The sequence below is a fragment of the Ascaphus truei genome, unplaced genomic scaffold (genome assembly GCF_040206685.1).
Source record: "Ascaphus truei isolate aAscTru1 unplaced genomic scaffold, aAscTru1.hap1 HAP1_SCAFFOLD_2580, whole genome shotgun sequence".
In the NCBI taxonomy this organism is placed as follows: Eukaryota; Metazoa; Chordata; class Amphibia; order Anura; family Ascaphidae; genus Ascaphus; species Ascaphus truei.
In genome coordinates, this window is record NW_027455515.1 from 7,177 (window position 1) to 30,891 (window position 23,715).

At 47.1% G+C, this 23,715-nt stretch overlaps 1 protein-coding gene across 1 annotated transcript; it reads left to right on the plus strand.

The window, feature by feature from the left end:
• Positions 1 to 616: 616 nt before the first annotated feature.
• LOC142481365 (synaptic vesicle 2-related protein-like) lies at positions 617 to 23,715 on the plus strand (the record flags this gene model as incomplete). The annotated part of the gene is made up of 15 exons (XM_075582832.1): positions 617 to 777; positions 3,263 to 3,348; positions 4,494 to 4,592; positions 5,413 to 5,484; positions 6,725 to 6,849; positions 7,405 to 7,468; positions 9,892 to 10,017; positions 11,202 to 11,330; positions 12,856 to 12,929; positions 14,211 to 14,287; positions 16,189 to 16,296; positions 17,079 to 17,190; positions 17,817 to 17,898; positions 19,079 to 19,168; positions 21,537 to 23,715. Coding segments are annotated over 15 exons (1,612 nt in total), but the record flags the coding sequence as incomplete, so codon positions are not given.

A 23,715-nucleotide genomic window follows, 5' to 3' on the forward strand; every position in this document is an offset into this window, starting at 1 on the left:
CCAAATATCATTTATTCTCGAGGCAGTTTACAATACCCAGCTTCAGTTAGTATGGGCAAGGACCAGTTATCAATGGAATTCCATTTACACTGAATTCGTCTTTTCAAACACTTATAACCTAAATTTGATTGCGAAGTTAAAGAAAAAGGGAATGGTAGATTCCGAAAACACAAATAGCTGAAAAAAATTAGATTTGTTGAAAAATGGATACTTTTCTGCGCCTTAACTAACAATGGCTGAGTGGATTCATAGCCATCCTGTATACAGTAGTTTCTGTAATAAACATCACTATATATATTTATTTCTATATCTGGGTGTGTGTGTGTATAATGTCAGGCTGTGCTGTGTTAGATCTCATTGTAAGAGGAGTGCCAGAGAAGGAGGAGGGGAGGAGGTGAATTTTCCAGTATGGAGAAGCTAAGGCTTATATATCCCCCCCACACTACAAACTAATTCGTACTGTTAGTCTGCTTTTCGATGGAAGTCTTGGGTTAAAGCTACAGAGATCTAACAACCTTGTGTGGTGAATTCATAGAAGTCCTTGAGAGAGATGTTGAACCAAGAGAACAGAAACTTAGAGCATCCGATGACCAGGGGCCTATAATCCCTTTTCTAGTGTTGTCAAGTTTCGCCGCACGGGTGAAAGCTCCAGATCAGACGGTGACAACATTTCTGGGGAGCACGAAATTCAGCTTGGGCCCGTCCACACTGACTTGGAAGCGGTGGAACTGGAGGATGGGACCACGGTGCCAAAGGAATTTGCCAACCCAACGGATGGTAAGTAATAGGCTTTTAATATGCTTGAATAAAGTGAATTTGAAGGCACTATGCCTACAGCCCGCTGATTTCTTCACTCATCTTTGGATGATGTATTTCCCCAAGAGACGGTGGGCTGCTTCCAGCAGCAAAAATATAGGGTTTTGGCCGCCATGATTGTCCACGCGTGGCGTTTGTTTGCTTGAACGAACCACGGGACGGTGCAAAGCACCAGTATTTTTGGAAGACTCCTTTGATTTTTGTTTGTGCTCCTTCCTTTCTCTTCTTTAAACACCTGTACCCTTCGGGTGGATTTCACTGCAGTGGATCTGTAGCTGTCTTCTCCGAAAATGGACTTTTTCGGTTATTTTTAGCACCCCATTGCAAGCAGCTCTCTCCCTCCTCGGCTTGCTGTGACATTTCAGAACGGGTGAGCATTCGCTGGGCCTGTTGTAGACACTGTAATTTCCTCCTGCTGCAAGTGCACGAGTTAATTACACAGAGGACTCCTCATATTCATGCAGAACAATGGCAAGAATCCTGCATTGTACTACAGAATATGTCGTTTCTTCAGGGCCAGAGGAACCAGTAATGCGTTGCAGAGCTATATGATTACACGCAGAGCTAGGTAATGACACGCAGAGCTATATACAGTAATAACACGCAGAGCAATGTTATAAAATCAGGGCAATGTAATAACGCACAGAGCTATATAATAACACGCAGAGCTATCTAATAACACGCAGAGCTACAGTATATAATAACACGTAGAGCTATGTAATAACACACAAAGCCATATAATAACACGCAGAGCTATTTAATAACACACAAAGCCATATAATAACATGTAGAGCTACAGTATATAATAACACGTAGAGCTATGTAATACCACACAAAGCCATATAATAACACGCAGAGCTACAGTATATAATAACACGTAGAGCTATGTAATAACACACAGAGCCATATAATAACACGCAGAGCTACAGTATATAATAACAAGTAGAGCTATGTAATAACACACAGAGCCATATAATAACACGCAGAGCTACAGTATATAATAACACGTAGAGCTATGTAATAACACACAGAGCCATATAATAACACGCAGAACTACAGTATATAATAACACGTAGAGCTATGTAATAACACACAGAGCCATATAATAACACGCAGAGCACTTATTAGGTGTCAACATGATGTAATCAATAATAATAAACCGCCAGTATCTTTTTGCAAATATTGTGAAGTGCCTGAAAATGTCTATTTCACGTATTATTCTGCACTAACACTGGCATGGAAACTGTGATATTCTGTATCACAATTGGATATATTGTGTCATCTGAGGGGTACAATGTCACACACAACGTCTGTAACTATGTACAAGAGAATGCCGTCTTGGTAAAATGTTATTTGTGTGCAGTTAGGGGCCTCCGCAAACCTGCTAGGACTCAGACCCAACATAAATGCCCAAGGGAAAACAAGAGGGCACGTTTATTTCTGTGCTAAACACCGGAGGTTCTGAACATATGAATAACTCCATCGTCTTTAGGAGCTCAAAACAAAATAAACATGTCCCCATTAGGATATGAGGGACTTGGCTTTAAATGCTGGCAGGGATGGTCACAAACGTTAATAATTATGGACCCAATAATGTGTTTAGGGTCTCTGTTTTGTAAAGGCTTTTGACGGTGAGCAGTTTTCGGTCATACTCAATGCTGCTATATACAGCAGCGCAGCATTGTAATATTCGGGGGGGAAAGGCATTCTGGTGATGTCCCCCAGAAATCAGTACGTATGGGATAGCCTATATTTCCAGCAGAATGGTGTGATACCGTCAGTGCTACGCTGCCCATGCAGTATATCACCGAAAAGGGACTTCTAGCCGCGGCCATTCAGCCGCTGAGGGACAGTTTGCTGCTGCTGTTTAGCCGGCGGCCGTTTCGGCTCTGAGCTGAATAGAGTGAGGATTAGGGGTTAATGTTAGGGGTTTTAGGGTAATGGGTTAATGTTAGGGGTTTTTGGGTAACGGGTTCGAGTTTTATGGATAAGGGGTTAATGTTAGGGGTTTTAGGTAAGGGGCTAATGTTAGGGGTTTTAGGGTAAGGGGTTAATGTTAGGGGATTTAGGTTAAGGTGTTAGGGGATTTAGGGTAAGGGGTTAGGGGTTTTAGGATGAGGGGTTAATGTTAGGGGTTTTAGGTTAAGGGTTTAGGGGATTTAGGGTAAGGGGTTAGGGGGTTTAGGGTAAGGGGTTAAGGTATTTAAGGTAAGTGGTTAGGGGATTTAGGGTAAGTGGTTAGGGGATTTAGGGTGAGGGGTTAGGGGCTTTAGGGTGAGGGGTTAGGGGCTTTAGGGTAAGGGGTTAGGGATTTTGAGGATAAGGGGTTAGGGGATACATTACCTGTATTGGTCAAACTGTCCCTGCTGATAAATGGCCGTGGCTAATTGGCCTTGACCGGTGCATGATAGACTAATACTGATCTATGTCTTTGCTTCCCTTGCAGATACGTTTATGGTGGAAGATGCCGTCGAGGCCATTGGCTTTGGGAAGTTCCAGTGGAAACTGTCCGTCCTTACTGGTTTGGCCTGGGCAAGCAGTTCTTCAACAAAACACATTGCAGTGCAAGAGGGCACTTAGTTTTAGTTCGTGCCAATGTCCTGCCATTAGTACACTTTGCTCCTAGGAGGGACTGACCCCTTAACCATGTCACTGCCATTTGTACACTTTGCTCCTAGGAGGGACTGACCCCTTAACCATGTCACTGCCATTTGTACACTTTGCTCCTAGGAGGGACTGACCCCTTAACCATGTCACTGCCATTAGTACACTTTGCTCCTAGAAGGAGGGTGACCAGAACTAGTTTTTAGGACTTTGATCATGGGTCCTGACCTTTTTTCTTAAAATGTCCCGTTTTTTTCTGGTGCTTGCCGGCCATGCAGGCGTGATCGGTGCTTGCTGAGTGCTCGTGCACACGCACGGCCAGCAAGCGCCAATCGCGCATTCGTACAAGGGGCTGGCAAGGGCCCATTGCACATGCACGGTCAGCAATTTGCCACTCACTCGAGCGCATGCACAATGGGCGCTCACTGTTCGCGCATGCGTGAAATTTGTCTGGGTTGTCTTGAAGAAAATATGGTGTCCCAACCTAGGAGGAACTGGCCCCTTAACCATGTCATTGCCATTAGTACACTTTGCTCCTAGGAGGGACTGATCCCTTAAACATGTCACTGCCATTAGTACACTTTGCTCCTAGGAGGGACTGACCCCTTAAACATGTCACTGCCATTATTACACTTTTCTCCTAGGAGGGACTGACCCCTTAAACATGTCACTGCCATTAGTACACTTTGCTCCTAGGAGGGACTGACCCCTTAAACATGTCACTGCCATTAGTACACTTTGCTCCTAGGAGGGACTGACCCCTTAAACATGTCACTGCCATTAGTACACTTTGCTCCTAGGAGGGACTGACCCCTTAAACATGTCACTGCCATTATTACACTTTTCTCCTAGGAGGGACTGACCCCTTAAACATGTCACTGCCATTAGTACACTTTGCTCCTAGGAGGGACTGACCCCTTAAACATGTCACTGCCATTAGTACACTTTGCTCCTAGGAGGGACTGACCCCTTAAACATGTCACTGCCATTAGTGCACTTTGCTCCTAGGAGGGACTGACCCTTTATTCTGCCTCGCCGTAGCTAATACACCTCCTTTCTCCCCCTCTTTGCAGATGGCAGATGCAATGGAAATGATGATTCTTAGCATCCTGGGTCCACAGCTCCACTGTGAATGGAGATTACCCAGCTGGCAAGTAGCTTTGCTCACATCGGTAAGAGAATGCGCTGACCAATCTCCTGGGGACTATTCCAGGTGTTACTTTGCCGTAGATATCTGCCTGCGCATTGTACTTAACGGAGTAAGCAGAAAGCTAGCTGGCACGCATATAGTCAAAGATAGAAACTGTGTTTGCTGAAGCAGCAGATATACCAGAATTCCCTTTGGCAATGTAACCCCTACAAGGCTGGAAGGGGCAGCAACTTCTTTATTTGCATCCCTTAACCTTCCTGTAGCACCCTCCTTGGACGCTTCTAAGTGAGAGGAAGCCCCTTTGGAAATCTTTGCAGGCCGGGATAGAACAATATGGCAGACGCAGTAGGATGAAGCTTTGATTCCAGTCTAATGACGTCACCGCCCTCACTTGGGAGGAAGAGGCAAACAGTGAGACAAGCAGGGGATTCTGGGAGAGAAAAACCACAGGATCTCCCTGACAAATAGATTTGGGGATATGTTCTGTGTTTGTAATTGGCTGCGGTTTAATATAACATGTTTGGCTTAAAGTTGATTTGGGGTAAGATTACACCTTTCATTACCCAGAATCCCTGGCTGCAACGGAAGCACTATATGCCGTGTGATTATGGGGTCAGGAAGGTTTGGGGCCTGTCTGAGATGTAAAGTGTTCTTTATCATTGCTGAACGTTGGAGGTTTTTTTTTTTTTTACTCCCCATAACTTGTGTGCTTAATAAAATAAGAAAACCCTTCTTTTGTGGGTTTTAGGTAGAGTATAGGGGCGGGAAGGAATTGCCATCACTACAGAAGCTCCCTTGGTGGGTGCACACGGTCACTGCATTCTTTGCTCTCTGCTTCGCAGGTGGTGTTTGTTGGAATGATGTCCAGCTCTTCTCTCTGGGGAAACTTTTCTGACCAGTACGGCAGGAAAACTGTAAGTGTTGGACCGTCGTTTGTGCACATGAGGCTTGTCATAGATAACTGACAACTAGGAACATGTCCAAAATATATCTCAAAATAAAGTTTAACGGGTCCTTGCTCAATATTTCAAAGTGGTCCCAGACGCTGAGATAATATGAAGAACGTTATGGAACGTTGTAGCTACACCTGTAGTGTTGTAATAACTAGTTGCATCGTCTTCTTCTTCTTTTATTCACGAGGATGATGCAGAGAACAACCGCCACGATTTGGGCTTCACCGAGCTCTTTTGTTTGGGCTACACCGAGACCTTTTCTTTAAGCTCAGTCGCGGCGTGTTCCTTACCAATAAAAGAAGACTATGGTGAAATAAGTTGTTACCAGTTATTAAAGCTTCTACAGCACCACAGGTGTAGCTACGAACCTACAGCATTTGTAATAGATACTGACTATTAGCCCCGATATCAGCAGCTCTTTAGCAAGCTAAAGCCTGCAACTCGGGGGTTGGAAAACTCTTCCTCTTCACCAGCTATAGACCAAGTCTTCTCCTCCCCTGACCCTGATCCTGCGGATACCTCCCCTTCTTCTCTAGTACTACATTTCCTTTAGAATGGGAGCTTGTTCTGTCAACAGGGAGAAGAAAGTCCACAACAAGCTTCCCAATGAGCTCATTTGACCTGCCTCTGTCTCATTGTGCCTACGACCTTGCCCATATCCTTCCGTGTGTAGTGTAGCTTGGGAAAGGCAAAAGGATATCCTAACTATACAAGAAAGCCAAGGATCAAATGTGGTCTGAAGATGAGCAGACTAGGTGGCCGAGTGGTTATCTGCCGTCAAATTCTATGTTTTCGATGTGCCTTGTGTAAATACCAGGGGTGTTACTACATACCCTATGTGTTTATAACAGGAGCATCACTAACCCTCTATATAAAACCCAAGGAAATCCCTATGTGCCCCTGGCGTATTTACCAGGTGGATCACCAGATCCTCCAACATTGGGCATAAGACAATAGTTACATCAGAGTGGGAAACAAAAGCTTACACATAAGTGAGCACCTCCTATGAAGTCACCATAACACATGCAATTTATTACATGCCTTTTACCAATAAAAAGCTTGTATTTGGGGATTTATGTTAATATGACTGTCAGCCAACGGTTCCTGGATTTCTTCCATCACTCTACTTTCATCATCCCGACTCCCATCAGCTCAGTCGGCCGGTCTTTTCCTGACACCGCAATAATTTTCCCTTGCACAGGGTCTGAAGATCAGTGTGTTTTGGACCCTCTATTACGGGATTCTCAGCGCTTTTGCACCAGTCTACAGCTGGATTCTTGTGCTTCGAGGTCTGGTCGGTTTTGGAATCGGAGGTGTCCCACAGTCGTAAGTTCACACGGCCCATGTAGAATGCAAACAAGAAAAATACAGAGCCCTACTAAAAATCAAAGAGGTGGACTCCAGAGACGAAAATGGAAAAGATTGATTGGCCCATGGTTAACACGGAGGTGCAGCGAGCCTCCTACGCGTTTCGTGCTCACCAGTGCTTTATGAAGGAGTTAATAACAATCACTAAACAATAAGATTTATAGTCACCTATCGTATAACATCAGACGCACGCGGCATGCAGAATAAGTACAAACCTCCCCTCCTTGGGCCGCTATACAAAAATAAATGTTTGTTTGTCTGTTCTCATGACCCTAACAGTGATTGCTTTCTTTCTGCCTACACTTTTTAAGCGTTTAGGCAGTGGCTGTTATTTTGTTAAGACATAATTTCAGGGGCGGGGGGGGGGGGGGGTGTTAAAAATGTGCTGTTTTAATTTGTGTTTTTCCCAAACATTTTTGGCAGGAAATTTCTTGACTTATTTAAAATATACCATAAAGAAAGTTGCCATCTGGCTGTATTCTTATAAATCTCATGTTTGACATTTCTTTGCAGGGTCACCTTATACGCAGAGTTCCTACCCATGAAAGCCAGAGCCAAGTGTATACTGCTGATAGAGGTAAGACTTCACTACAAGGATTTCTTACCCGCGTTTTTGCGGCAGAGTCTTTTGTTTGGATCCCTTTGGATCACTTAGTAAGATCACCCACTGAATATGGAGTACAGTTTGGACACCAAAAAGACATTATGGAACTAGGAAAAGTACAGAGAAGAGCCACCAAATTAGTAAAGGGGACGGATAATCTGATGTATGAGGGGAGGCTAGCGAAATTAGATTTGTTTATTTTAGAAAAGAGACATCTTGGATATGATAACTATATACAGCTCAACCCCGTTATAATGCGATTCGTTACAACGCGAATCTGCTTACGTGATGCAAGCGTGGCTCCCACTTTTCGTATTTATGAATACTTTACAACACGATTATTGGTATCTTAAATACTTTATTGTACAATACATACAAGTGTACATTATTTCTAACGCGATCCGCTTATATCGCGATGTGATTCTTTGGACCCCAAGCACAGCGTTATAAGGGGGTTGAGCTGTACAAATATATTCGGGGACAATACAAGGAGCTTTTAAAATAATTATTCATCCCAAGGGCAGTACAAACGACACGGGTCATCCCTTAAGGTTGGAGGAAAGGAGATTTCACCAGCAATAAAGGAAAGGGTTCTTTACAGTAAGGGCAGTTACAATGGGGCCATTCATTACCCATGGAGACTGGGATGGCAGATACAATAGATATGTACAAAAAAAGTTGGACATCTTTTTAGAAAGGAAAGATATACAGGGATTTACCAAATAAGTAAACGTGGAAAGGATGTTTTTTCCGGGAGAAATCTGATTGCCATTACTGGAGTCAGAAAGAAATTGATTTTTCTCCTTATGAGACATCATTTGATAATGATTCACTGTTTTTTTTTTAATTTTCCTTTCCCTGGATCAATATACTGTAAGTACGGATATAGGATAAGTATATGTCGTCTAAATTTAACACGGGTTGAACTTGGTGGACATGTCTCTTCTCGACCTTATCTACTATGTTACTTATGAGGGTTGTAAACATGGTAATATAGCTCAAATTAATCCAACCATGAACCATAGTTTTCCATCATCTTCCTTGGTGGTGCTGTATAGAAGGCCAATGACCTGAGTGGTGCTACTCCATAACTTCCAGATCACCGGAAGACACATGGATGGACCACAAGGAGTCTTCCGGCATCAGAACATGTCTCATGGCATAGGACCACTTAGTAAATATGTGGCCAAGTAAAAAATAGGAAGGAAGGGGCAGTTTTCGGCTGTTCCCAAAGAAGTAGAACATATAGATATTATCCTGAAGCCTCAGCATATCATTGTCCCAAATACCCTACAATCCAACAATTTTACAAACCCTTAGGCCCTGGGAGATCCTATAGGGTACCCTATGTTCAATTACAGTAGGGCCCCGCTTCAATACGGCGGTACCGAGAAGGGGGACGCTGTGTCTGCGCATGCGCAGAAGGGGGACGTCCGAGGTTGCGCATGTGCAGAAGGGGGAGCGGCCGAGGTCGCGCATGCGCAGAAGGGGTAGGAAAGACGTAAAATCGCCAGTGGACATAGCAAATGCTATGTTCCTCTTTTCGACCGCTTTTCGCTTTCTGGCGGCGGCATAGAACGAAACCCGCCGTATGAGTGGGGCCCTACTGTACCAGCTCCTACAGAGCTGCAGATGTGAGGAGGACTTTCCCCCCCCCATTCCTGTTGTCACAGAGCACTTTGCAACCACATGATTCCGGTTACAGGGCTGGAATCTCGGTGGTACTCGGATGCTGACTTCCATCTAACACCGAAAACATGATGTCAATATTTCCCAACTGGGGAAAGGATGGGACCGCAAATATAACGGGTGCTCAGAGAGATAGGAGATACAGAAAGGAGAAAGGAGGACATCCTAACAAAAAGACGGGGAGAACATCAGAGAGAGTGACAATGGAGAGAGAGAAGGCGAAAGAAGGCATCTATAACCCAATTAGCACATTCCACAAAGTTTAATTATTTTGGTTTTAAATGGGATTTTAAGAGCAAAATACCCAAGTGTTGATCATCTTACTTTGCGCACAAAATACAGAAGGAGGTCTCAAGGGCAAAACAATAGCTTTTTGGGGGGACCAGGTGAAAAAGATTGGGAACCAGTGGGGTATATGATAAGGTCACCAGTTGCTGACACTGGAATTCAAACCGGGTTCTCCCCAGTAGCCTCAATGGGGAATTTCGGCCGAAAACGGCCACTTTGGATCAGATATAACAAACCCCTAAGTCACTCCCTTGTAGTCACTTTTTGTCTGTCTCTTGATGTAGGTCTCAATGAAACCATAACGTTATAAATATGTACAATAAATTCCAATACCTCATTTTCCATGACATTGCAGTTGTGGCCATTTTCTCTCCGTATTATGCATGTACCCTGTTAACCAGTATTTTTCCATTTGGCAGATCTTCTGGGCCATCGGCACCGTGTTTGAGGTGCTCCTGGCTATCTTGGTAATGCCCACACTAGGCTGGCGTTGGCTTCTCATCCTCTCGGCCCTGCCGCTCTTGCTCTTCGCAATTTTTTGCTTTGTAAGCATTTGACACAAACGGTTTATTCTTACATAGGAGCAATACCCAATGAATCAGTTCACGCCCCACTCATGTGATTGATAAATGTAGCTTACGGGTTAGATAACTTGTGCTGAGAACGTGGGTTCACGGTCTAGTTAACATAGACCTACGTGAATGATATGCAGTTAATAGGGTACTTTACACATTGTGGCTAAGATGTACTAAGCTCTGTTCAGAGCTATTTAACCTAAATTAACATTAGGTTAATAGTTACGCCTATCCCCTGAAGGGAATAGCCCAATGTTAACCCAGTGTTAGTTCTTGAAATAACATATTGTTTGTTTTTTGCTGCCCATAGCCCCTAACACCGCATACCCATTTATGGCAGTTCAGGTTAACACTGGGAATTAATCTGACGTTATTCAGTCATGGTAGAAGCATATATGTTGTACCTCGCTACAAAAATCCCCAAAAATGTTTGTGTAAAGGGGGTGCTACCCGGGCAATGACCTAAGACAAAAAAGGGGTTGTACCAAGGGGTACATGAGCTATAGAGATCCCAGAAAAATGGTGCACCCCTCCTAGTAATAATTAGTTGAAAAGATGATAAAATAAAAACAAAGTTTATTAAGTATATGTTAAAATAAGGCACAATATTGTGTAAGGTAGACAAAATTCAATAAAATTTAAATCAGGTTACTCTCCTAATAGCCAGTAGTACTATGAACGTGTTCTGTTTATATCCTGAGGGTATAGAGTGGAGAAGACAGATACAGTCAGCTCCACTCTTTCTATATTTTATGTTAATATAAGCTTAAATAGCATAATGTCACAGGGTATAAGCCTTTACACTCTGCACCATAGCGCATTATGTGCCAAGTGAACAAGTAGTAAACAGCCGAGATGTGGAGGGGGGCGGAGGGGGGTTGGATCTACTTACTAATATATAGGCAAACAGTATATAGTCTCAGCTGTGTCAAGTAAGTTAAGCACTAAACGTTGCCATTACCTGATCATAAAAAACTAAGCTAACAGCTGATTTAATTTCCTGTGTGTTATACATTTTTGGACCGCTTTGGTTTTAGTTAAATTAGAGTTAAAAAAATGGGGAACTACTCCTTGTACAGCCAGATTAGGACGTATGGGCAAATCTGTGTTGGGTTTATCCATATTGTTGACCTAAACTCTGAATTCTACCTCAGTGGCTGCCTGAAAGTGCCAGGTATGATGTCTTGTCTGGGAATCAGGAGAAGGCCATCGCCACCCTGAGACGTATTGCGACTGAAAACGGGGCCCCCATGCCCCTGGGAAAACTCATTATATCGAGGCAGGTCAGTAACCTCAAAAATACCGGGGGAGGCCTGTGGTGTGTGAGACTTAGACCTCAATTATACCAGATGCGGCTGAGCGGCAGCGTGATCTGGTGACGTCACCCTGCGCTGCCGCTCAGTGGCATCGTGATTATACCAGGGAGAAGACAGGAGGCAAAGGGGCGTGGCAGAGGCGTGGCCGTGAGCGGTTCGCCCTCATTGGCTGGAAACTCTCACGTGACGCGGCCGTCGCCATCCAAATCTGAGGATCGCGCCAGGGGACATCCGCCCTGCAGTTCCGCGGCGGTGCGCGGCACGCGACTTTTGGTATAATCACGGCCTTACAGGTGTAGTCACACTTATTATGCGCCACGGCGAGCAGAAGCGCGTTTCTTGCCCATGCCACGTTGGTCAGGAAGCATTTTTTTTTTCTTTGTTTTAACCGTCAATCAGTAATGGGGCGTACGGAAATATGACAATTTTTCCGTCTGCAACGCGACAAATGTATGGTGTATTTCTATGGTTGCAGAACATGCTGCGTTAAAAAAAATTCAGCTTACATCAACTTTAAGGTGACGCAGAAAACCGTAAAAAAAAAACAACGCGAGCCGCTCATTTCTCAGCACGTAGACCAGCGCCAATTTGCAAATTTAACTCCGTCCTGACTCCTCCCAGTAGCTCCATAAAATCGCTCATCTCGACGCAGGCAGACGCACCCGGAAAGGGCGCAACACAGATAGACGCTGCCGGGCGCAGGTATATATCAGTGCGAGTTGTGACAAAAGAACTTTCCGCCTAAAGTTTGCCTTTAATATAGGGCCGGTTGGGATGTTTGCGGGGCTCGGTGCAGTGACGTGTGCGCGGCTTCGGCGCTTACCTTCCCCAGCGGCATCAACTCCCGGCATCCCTTCTCCTCCCGGCATCTCCCCCTGTCTGGTCCTGTCATTACGGCTCCGCGACATCAAATGGTGTCTCATTGCCATGGCGCCATCGGCCGTCACGTTGTCAAGGCAATGGGGCGCTACAGGGCGTCCCATTGTCATGGCAACGTGACGCCACAAGGTGACGCGACATGACGAGGCGTCCTGTTGTCATGGCAACGCAACGCCATTTGGCATGGCGGAGCCATAATGACAGGACCAGGCAGGGGGAGATGCCGGGAGGAGAAGGTAAGAGAGTTACAGAGGCCGCACGCTAACCCCCCCGGCAATCACTTTAATTATTGTGGGGGAGAGCTCAGGGCCTCTGTAACGCGGGGCTCAGTGGCAGCGACTGCGCCGCCATCACGCCGGCCCTGAGATAGAGCCCTATGATTCTAAAAAGGGTCGCGGTACAACTCTGCAGCAGCGCGAGCTACACACGCCTTCATTCCAAACTAACGTTAGGCAAAAAGGTACATAACCGTCAATTAAAACACAGAACAAAATGATTTTCAAAGCTGTGGGAAGTTCTGGGTGCAATTTCGTAAAAATGACATTTTAAAAATCCAAAGAATTTCTAACAAATTCCATTTAATATTAATAGTTTTTTTTCTGTTTATAAATAGGAGGATCGAGGCAAAATGCGGGATCTTTTCACGCCTCAGTTTAGATGTACGACTCTGCTGCTTTGGTTTATTTGGTAAGGAGGGGGCCCATCTATCTGTGTGTTATCTGTTAGAGCAGAGGTGCTGAACTCCAGTCCTCAAGTGCTCCCCTCCCCCACAGGTCAGGTTTTCAGGATATCCCTGCTTCAGCACAGGTGGCTTCATCAGTCGCTGCTACGGCACAGGTGGCTCAATCAGAGGCTCAGTCTTAGACTGAGCCTCTGATTGAGCCACCTGGGCTGAAGCTGGGATATCCTGAAAACCTGGCCTGTTGGGGGGATCTTGAGGACGGGAGATGAGCCCCCCGTGCTAGAATGTATCACAGCGCCAGGTAGAAGAGAACGATGTGCATTCGTCATTTTTTTTTAAACCAGTGTTCGTAAATATCAAGTATTAGTGTCATTTTTTTTATACAATGAAACATCCGCGCTGCTTCAGCTATATTTTGGGTTGATACATAGCCGCTTCAGTCTGCACTAACCCTATTAACAGTGATCCAAAGAAAAGCCTGTCCTGCGCTTCGGTAATCAGCAATAGCACCAAATGGTGTCAGTGTCGTCATGTGGGCTGGGAAGGAGGGAGCTAAGTGTGGCCACTAGAATGACCGGAGTGTGTGGGAAAGGTAATGACCCTTACCTATATCTCAACTCCGGTCTGGGTCCTGCTCTCCTCTACTCTCCAACTCCCGCGTGCAGCCTTCAGTAGAAGTACATGGAATGGAAGGGCTCCGGCGCAACTGCGCATGACAGACTCCAGAAAGGTCCCGGATGGATTCAACAAACTTTATTGGCACAACACACACTGGGGCTACACCACGATCTCCCCCTCTACGCGTTTCACCCTCTAGGATAGGGCTTCGTCTCGGAGACGTGGTGTAGCCCCAGTGTGTTCTTTGTGCCAATAAAGTTTGTTGAATCCATCCGGGACCTTTCTGGAGTCTGTCATGCGCAGTTGCGCCGGAGCCCTTCCATTCCATAACCCTATTAACAGACCTGTTCGGGTATACGCCGAGCTGAACAATGTTGACGCACGTTCGTTTGATTTTGGGCACCGTGATAACCTAATTCAGGGGAGGCCAACTCCAGTCATCAATGGCCACCAACAGGCCAGGTTTTAGGGATATCCCTGCTTCAGCACAGTTGGCTTCCTCAGTCCCTGCTACAGCACAGGTGGCTCAATCAGAGGCTCAGTCTCAGACTGAGCCTCTGATTGAACCACCTGTGCTGAAGCAGGGATATCCTTAAAACCTGACCTGTTGCTGGCCCTTGAGGACTGGAGTTGGCCACTCCGATCTAACAATGCCCGGTCCTCCCCAGGTTTTCGAACGCCTTCTCTTACTACGGGCTGGTTCTCCTAACGACGGAGCTGTTCCAAGCGGGAGACGTGTGCAGCAGTGAGTAACGGCGTTAGACCCCCCTCCCGCTCATCTGATATACTCTATCTCTCCCTATTACTCCCACTTGCAGAGTAATGTTACACAGTACTGTACATTGCGAAGGCAGATACGGATGCAGCCACCTCTGTGGTGGAAGCAGGGCAAACGATTTATAATGCTCTGGAAACGGGCGGCGTTCATTCCATTTATTTAAGAAATAATTATTATTAGTGGTGACTAGATAAGTACCCGGTAACGCACGGGTTGCAGGACTCTGGAGGCATCTTTTCCATGGCAGAAGCTGTGAATCAAATGGATAATGGCGCCCTCTTTAACCCGATCAATACTTCTACCCTGCAGTGAGTGAGGCTGCACCCCAAACCCCAGTCACTGAGACTCTCACCCCAAATTATAGTCACATCCACCCTCTTCACTGATACACTCCCTCAGTGACACTCACACCCCATCAGTGACCTTCCTCTGTTACACACCCACCTCTCACATCCTCTCCCTCCCCCCATGTATTTCTCTCCCCTACTCTCTATCTTCCTCCCCCTTCCTCTGTTACACACCCACCTCTCACATCCTCTCCCTCCCCCCATGTATTTCTCTCCCCTACTGTCGCTTACTCATACTCCCCCTCTAAATCTTCCTCCCCCTCCCTCTCTTACACCGCCACCTCTCCCCCTTCCCCTCTTACACCCCCACTTCTCCCCCTTCCTCTCTTACACCCCCACCTATCCCCCTTCCTCTCTTACACCCCCACCTCTCCCCCTTCCTCTTACACCCCCACCTCTCCCCCTCCCTCTCTTACACCCCCACCTCTCCCCTTCCTCTCTTACACCCCCACCTCTCCCCCTTCCTCTCTTACACCCCCACCTCTCCCCCTTCCTCTCTTACACCCCCACCTCTCCCCCTTCCTCTCTTACACCCCCACCTCTCCCCCTTCCTCTCTTACACCCCCACCTCTCCCCCTTCCTCTCTTACACCCCCACCTCTCCCCCTTCCTCTCTTACACCCCCACCTCTCCCCCTTCCTCTTACACCCCCACCTCTCCCCCTTCCTCTCTTACACCCCCACCTCTCCCCCTTCCTCTATTACACTCCCACCTCTCCCCCTTCCTCTATTACACTCCCACCTCTCCCCCTTCCTCTCTTACACCCCCACCTCTCCCCCTTCCTCTCTTACACCCTCACCTCTCCCCCTTCCTCTTACACCCCCACCTCTCTTACACCCCCACCTCTCCCCCTTCCTCTCTTACACCCCCACCTCTCCCCCTTCCTCTCTTACACCCCCACCTCTCCCCCTTCCTCTCTTACACCCCACCTCTCCCCCTTCCTCTCTTACACCCCCACCTCACACTCTTCCCATAAGGAATGTCTGAAAGGCCGCCAACTCAGCATACCTCCCTGAAAAGCAAACGTCAATCAAAACCAACCAATCAGCAGCTTCGCTGAGAGGGAACAACCAATCAGAAGCGGAGCAGTTAAAAACAGGAGAAAATAAATCCCCACCTACACGACCACCCCCTCCCCCCTCCACCCCTCCACCCCCCCCAGATGCACACCCCTGGGGTGCCTTTAGTATGCATGCAAAGTTTCAGGTATCTAGGTTTCATGGTCTTGGCGCTAGGGCCCTGACAAATACACACCCACACAGACTCTTTTATTATTATGGATCATCCATATAGATCAGACCATCGCATGATGGGAAGGGGAGTAACCCGGATAATCCCACACAGTTAACTCATTAAGGGAAATAGTAGTCCCAAAGGGGGGGGGGGCTACAGTTATTATATTATTTTATACATATGTTCTTTAGTATATATAATTATTCTCCAGCACTGAGAGAGGCGGCTTCATAGCATATTAAGCAGCTTCATGTTCAATAACCAGAATCCTTTGCTTTGGCTGTTGCAGTTTCCAGCCGAAGAAAAACAGTGAAGCCGAAATGCAGCCTGGCCTGTGAATATTTAACCGTGGAAGATTACAAAGACTTACTGTGGACCACTCTGTCTGAATTTCCAGGTCAGCACGGCTTAAAAGGCCCAAAGGCCCGGGTTTCAAGGCCCGGGTTTCAAGGCCCGGGTTTCAAGGCCCGGGTTTCAAGGCCCGGGTTTCAAGGCCCGGGTTCCAAGGCCCGGGTTCCAAGGCCCGGGTTTCAAGGCCCGGGTTCCAAGGCCCGGGTTCCAAGGCCCGGGTTTCATGGCCCAGGTTCACTAGACTCCGTTAGGCTACAATAATAATGCTGCATTCACTAAGGTCAATAACTTAACATTCAGCCATGTTTTCCCCCGTTAAGAACATAGTGTTAACTATAACGAACTTTAGAGATAGTGAGATGCAAATCAGGCATTATTAAATAGATATTCCCTGTTCACTAAACTCCGCTAAGGTTAACAAGGGGAAATAACTTAATGTTATTTAAATCACAGCTAAATCTAGCGTTACTCCCATGCAGACTCAGAAATAAGACTTTCACAGGGTCGGGATGGGTGTAACGCCAGAGTTAAGTATGATTTAACTAACGTAGCGTTATTTCCCTCTCCTCCCTACGCTCCAGCAAAAGCCTTATTTCAGGGTCTGGATAGCAACAAATCGCCAAGACTTACATAACGGAAAAAGTATTTCTCATCTCTACTGAATCCTTCTAGGTTCAGAGTATCATCCCTTCCTATAACCTTGAATGAAACCCAACAGTGCTAAGCCTTATCCAACCCCATTCAGCTGAGTGGACCTTAGGACTTAACACTATTTAGCAAATCTGGCCCTTCGTGCTTTATCCACTCTCTCTCTCTACTTGACACCAGGTGTGTTGGTGACCTTATGGATCATTGACCGAGTAGGTCGGAAGAAGACCATGGCCATTTGCTTCTTTGTCTTCGCCATCTGTGCCCTACTTCTGTTTCTATGTGTTGGGAGGTACGTATGGACAGGATCCGCTTCCAGACCTGGTTCCTCATATAGTGAAGGAAGCAATGGGAAGTAATTACAGAAGGTGCAGCATACTAACGCCTTGTGTCTCCACTAAATCAGACAAAATGCACGGATTCCCCACCTGTCGCCTCAGCTTAGATCTATGTAGTTGGTGTATATAATAAGATGCTATATTGTGTATGTATGCCATGTGATTTCAAAGTCATATTTGTAACCCCTTTGCGTTGCAGACCCCTCTGGTGGCGACGAGATAGATTAAGGGCCAATGTGACATGTGTCATAGATGTTGCACACCAGATAAACCCAAGAAGGATTATTGTCCAGTGGACGCCCCATAACTCTGCAAGATCCATTACATCCCTTTGGCATAGTTGTTGCCCATGAATAGTATTAGAGCTAGAACTCCAACTCCCAGCATTCCATGCTACCAAGCAAGATTCATCACTGTCCCACACACTCCCTATGAACTGAGATATATATATATATACATACATACATACATATATATATATATATATATATATATATATATATAAAGCTCCAGTCTTGCGTTATAGCTGATCCCTCCAGCAACAAAGGCAAGTGACATCTCTTTTCTGTGCCCCCCCTAGGAATGTCCTCACCATCTTAATTTTCATTGCAAGAGCCTTCATATCGGGAGGATTTCAGGCAGCTTACGTTTATACCCCAGAGGTAAGAGCAGCAGAACCTACCAGTATGTCAGATTTGTTCTATTAGCAAGAAGCCCAATACCGACGCCGACAGTTTAAATCTCGTAGGTCCCGCTGGCCAATAGGAAGCCACGCTGGAGGGATGACATTGTGGCTTCGTATTGGACAGCCGTTGAAATGTCCGAGGGGTTCCCAGAGCAGCGCGGGGGCAGAAAGCTCATACAGTACAGCAGGCATGTGAATGGAGAATCCTTCAACTTGGTTGATGTTAATGAGTCTGAATATACATTTCTAAAGCTGGCTTCTTATACCAGTTTTCTTATAACCAGCTATATACGTGGCAGTTAGTGAGAAAAAGTACTATCAGCCAAATTATATATAACAATTAATATTAATAGACGGCAAGAAAACTAGTTATCTTCTAGATATTCATAGTAGAACAATGTTTCCCTATATTTTCATCTCCCAGACATCCTTGTGAGATGCCTATTCATACTATTAATCTCTGTTCTGACAAACCTCCCTTGTTCCAGACTGTTCTCCAAGCTATAGCACTAATGGTGTTCCTAATCTCTAAGGACGATCTTTATTATCCTACAATTATTGCTACGTTCTAAAGATGCTCCTGTCAGGCTGATTTCATGGTCTTAACTCCTCTGATATTCCGAACTCATGAGCTCTGGGATACAATTTCCTCAACACTCAGAAACCCTAATTGTGATTACCCAAGTTGTATACGACATAGACAAAATGGATTCTTGAATTACGTGACACATTTCTACAAATACGTGTCTTAGCTGATTTACAGCTCTTATTAATTTTTTTCTTAGTTTTACTAAAAAAAAAACGCATTACTTAATTATTTTAAAAAAAATTAAATTTAAAACAACAATCTTGCCAAGCGGTTTCTTTTTTTAATGATTAAATTAGCTCCAGCAGACCCCCTGGTTCCCGAGATACCAGTTTACTTGTTGGTGTTTTTCTCCCCTTCCTGTGAAATAAAAATGGCTGCCAAATCTCGTAAAGGTCTGTCGGCCAATAGGAAGCCACATTGGAGGGATGACTTTGTGGCTTCGTATTGGACAGCCGTTGAAATGTCCGAGGGGTTCCCAGAGAGGCGCGGTTTGGTTCAGGAGAAACGTGTTCAAATTCGGTTTTAAAAAAAATCCATAGAAATAACGAATGTTACTTTACTCTTCCAGGTTTATCCGACAGCGACACGGGCCTTGGGTCTGGGAACATGCAGTGGAATGGCTCGCGTGGGGGCATTAATTACGCCTTTCATTGCGCAGGTAATACATATTTTAACGATAGACCTGATACAATACAGAAGAATCTTCTTGTTTATAAATTGGCGTATTAGCCAGATTTAATCCCCCTACAAAAAAATACATTTTGACCACTATTTCCTGTGCAAAATGAATATGTTTCTGTTTTTTCCGGATCCCTTCATTCTAGTTTGCACGTGTCGTTCTTCTCGTTTATCTATTTGGACAACCATGGCAGCATACAGCAATTAGTTCATACAAAACAACCATAAGGGGAAAAAAAATAAGAATTTGTCTGTGAATAGTATACGGAGGACATTAATCCCAAAAAGGTCACGATTGTAAAAACCCTAAAAATGCGTTTACTACGAAAAACATTACAAGTTTAAACATTATTTGAAAGTACTTATACCACAGTACAGTATATACAAACAAACCATGCCCCTGTTATGAGTTCATATGGGTCTTATAAGAGTCTGACCCTTTAGCCTGTTCTGATACTTTTTCAGTTTCTAAGCCATTTTTTATTTTTTTTTAAACTATAGATTTTCTTTTACAGAACTGGAACCATGGCTGGGGTGTTCTCTGGGGGCTGGGGTGTTCTCTGGGGGCTGGGGTGTTCTCTGGGGGTGGGGTGTTCTCTGGGGGGTGAGGTGTTCTCTGGGGGGGTGTTCTCTGGGGGTGTGGTGTTCTCTTTGGGGCTGGGGTGTTCTCTGGGGCGTGGGGTGTTCTCTGGGGGCTGGGGTGTTCTCTGGGGTCTGGGGTGTTCTCTGGGGGCTGGGGTGTTCTCTGGGGCGTGGGGTGTTCTCTGGGGGGTGGGGTGTTCTCTGGGGGGTGGGGTGTTCTCTGGGGGGTGGGGTGTTCTCTGGGGGGTGGGGTATTCTCTGGGGGGGGTGTTCTCTGGGGCTGGGGTGTTCTCTGGGAATGGGGTGTTCTCTGGGGGGTGGGGTGTTCTCTCTGGGGGGTGGGGTGTTCTCTGGGGGGTGGGGTATTCTCTGGAGGTGGGGTGTTCTCTGGAGGTGGGGTGTTCTCTGGAGGTGGGGTGTTCTCTCTGGGGGGTGGGGTGTTCTCTCTGGGGGGTGGGGTGTTCTCTCTGGGGGGTGGGGTGTTCTCTCTGGGGGGGTGGGGTGTTCTCTCTGGGGGCTGGGGTGTTCTCTCTGGGGGCTGGGGTGTTCTCTCTGGGGGTGGGGTGTTCTCTCTGGGGGTGGGGTGTTCTCTCTGGGGGTGGGGTGTTCTTTGGGGGGGTGGGGTGTTCTCTGGGGGGGGTGGGGTGTTCTCTGGGGGGTGGGGTGTTCTCTCTGGGGGTGGGGTGTTCTCTGGAGGTGGGGTGTTCTCTCTGGGGGTGGGGTTTTCCCTCTGGGGGGTGGGGTGTTCTCTGGAGGTGGGGTGTTCTCTCTGGGGGTGGGGTGTTCTCTCTGGGGCTGGGGTGTTCTCTGGGGGGCTGGGGTGTTCTCTGGGGGGGTGGGGTGTTCTCTGGGGGGTGGGGTGTTCTCTCTGGGGGTGGGGTGTTCTCTCTGGGGGTGGGGTGTTCACTCTGGGAATGGGGTGTTCTCTCTGGGGGTGGGGTGTTCTCTCTGGGGGTGGGGTGTTCTCTGGAGGTGGGGTGTTCTCTCTGGGGGTGGGGTGTTCTCTCTGGGGGCTGGGGTGTTCTCTCTGGGGGCTGGGGTGTTCTCTCTGGGGGAGGGGTGTTCTCTCTGGGGGTGGGGTGTTCTCTCTGGGGGTGGGGTGTTCTCTCTGGGGGGTGGGGTGTTCTCTCTGGGGGGTGGGGTGTTCTCTCTGGGGGGTGGGGTGTTCTCTCTGGGGGTGGGGTGTTCTCTCTGGGGGTGGGGTGTTCACTCTGGGGGTGGGGTGTTCTCTCTGTGGGTGGGGTGTTCTCTCTGGGAGTGGGGTGTTCTCTCTGGGAATGGGGTGTTCTCTCTGGGGGTGGGGTGTTCTGGGGGGTGGGGTGTTCTGGGGGTGGGGTGTTCTCTGGGGCTGGGGTGTTCTCTGGGGCTGGGATGTTTTCTGGGGCAGAACTGTGCACTGGGAACCCCTTTGCTCCTGAGATACTTGCCAATTTAGTTGCCGCTGTGTTCCACACTTTTAGGGAAATGAAAATGGCCGCCAAATATCACCAGTGCCATGGGCCAATAGGAAGCCACGTCATGGGGGGGGGGGTGAAGGCATGACACTGCAGCTTCCTATTGGATGGCCATTTAAATGTTTGAGGTAACACTGGTAACTAAATCGGCAAGTATCTCTGGAACCGCGGGGTCCCCGGGGGGTAAATGTAGCGGAGTTCAGCTCTGGTGGTCCGCCCTGATCCGGACTCTGTAAAAAATAAACCCCAATAGCTGGGGGGTTACCGCTTTAACATAACGGTTCAGCGTGCGCCTGCATTCTGCCTTTGTAGGTGATGCTGGAGTCCTCCGTTTACCTCACGGTCCTGGTGTACAGCGGCTGCTGCATTTTGGCCGCCGTGGCATCGTGCTTTCTTCCCATCGAGACCAAAGGCCGGGGCCTGCAGGAGTCCAGCCACCGGGAATGGGGCCAGGAGATGGTGGGCCGAGGAAATCCCAACGCAGGAGTCACCCCGTCAAACTCGGGCTCCCAGGAGTGACCCGTCTATGTCCCCTGCACGCACGCACACACACACACACACGCACGCGCGTTTTGCCTTCCAGTCTCACATCTACCATTACATGGGTGAGTCACAAGGCCAAAGCGAGGCTAAAGGAAAAAGTAGCGGTACTGAGGTTGGGTGCAGGAGAGCTAAATCCTTCTAAGCAACGGGGCAAATGTGTACAAGTAATTTTAGCCCCTTCCGTGCATTACTGGACCCCCCCCCCCTGCAAGAGATAAGAGATTAGCGCTGCACTTATGCTAACACAGAGGTACCCTTGGTAGAATAGAGTGGATGTTTAGGTTGGTAAATAAAAAGCAGTGATACCGAGCACCATTGGGAGGGGTGTAATGAAGTGCATTTGAACCCTCACACTGACTCTGAGGGAGCCCCATAGGTTGCATTGTGTTTAAAGGTCCTTTGCATGTTTTTTTGTTAACTCCTTTCCCATTTGATGTCATTGAGAAATTCCGGAGCCGGTGTTGGTAGAAGGAGTTCCAGGAGGGGGAATCTGATGCAGCAACATAACTGGGTGTATCAAATTCTGGGCCTCCCCTTATGTCCCATGACGAAGCCACCGCACGGCGAGGTCCGGCGCTCCACGGGCGTCCATGATGTCGCAAGCTACGTCACGGGCTCTCTGCTCGTTGTCTGGGGGACATGGCGTGCTGCCGCCCTGCGGAGCGCTGGACGCGAGCTGGCCGGCCGAGGTACAGCAGAGGAGGCTCCGCTCCTCTGTCACGTTGCCGTCTTCGTGATCGCGATGCCGGAGGGGCGTTGGAACTCTGGCGCTGCGGTCCCTCTGCATTTGAAGGGTTCATTTGCATCAACGTTTATGAAAACGGGGCCCCAAAACGTTAAGACATAAAACTAAATGAATTAAAGAGACGCTTAGTTTCAAGAGAACGACCTTAGATTTTGCTATAAGACTATAGGGCACGAGTGGCCAACTCCAGTACTCATGGGCCGCCGACAGGTTAGGTTTTAAGGATAGCCCTGCTTCAGCACAGGTGGTTCAATCAGTGGCTCAGTCATTGACTGAGCCACCTGTGCTGAAGCACGGATGTCCTTAAAACCTGACCTGTTGGTGGCCCTTGAGGACCAGAGTTGGGTGCCCCTGATATAGGGTATTTGGGGTTTCTTACTGATCTCTCAGTTTGAGCCCAACTCAAAAGAAATAAAAAAAAAAGTTCCTTGCTGCTTGATTATGAAATATAAATGATATATTTTCTATGGAGAGATTAACAAAGATAATTACGAAAAGGGTTTACTTACTAAAGTCTCCAGGGGGCAAAATACACAGTGCAAAAAACTAGAGCCAGTCAATAACCCCCATATGTTTGATATGTGTGTCTGGCTTTGCACAAAATACGTTGAGTACGATATTTCACCAAAATCCCCCCCCCCCCTTAATGTTCAGTGCCTAAATCGCCAACTCTATGTGAATGTCACGGCTCCGCAGCGCATTGCTGGCTGGTGACAATGGGGTTAATTGTACACTGGCTGCCAGTGGGGTGGCAGCAGTGACAGGTTTACGTTATGGGGTCTCTCTGTTATCATCGATTCTAAGTCTCGCTCAGCCTTGTGATGAAGATCCAGCCCTGGCTTTGTAGACACCATTGGCCGGTCTCCTCTCTTTGGGATGATAGCGTCAGCGTGGGGAGAAAGGCCGGCCTGGATCAGTATTGTAGACTGGGAGTTAGGTGGAAGGTCTGCGCCATGTGACAGGATGCGGGGGACAGGCCACCTTGGACTCGGACGGTATGAATTATGTAGCTAAGCAGACAGAAAAGTGAATGTCCTTGTGTTTGAATGTACAGACGTTGGGCTGAATGGATCTCGATGTTTGAACGTCCGTGTGCGAGAAGCTTGTTGTACGATAATCCCTTCTGTCCACAATGCCTTGTTGACTTGGATTTTACGGTATGTTGAATATTTTATGTTGAATAAAGTTTTTACATTAAACAGA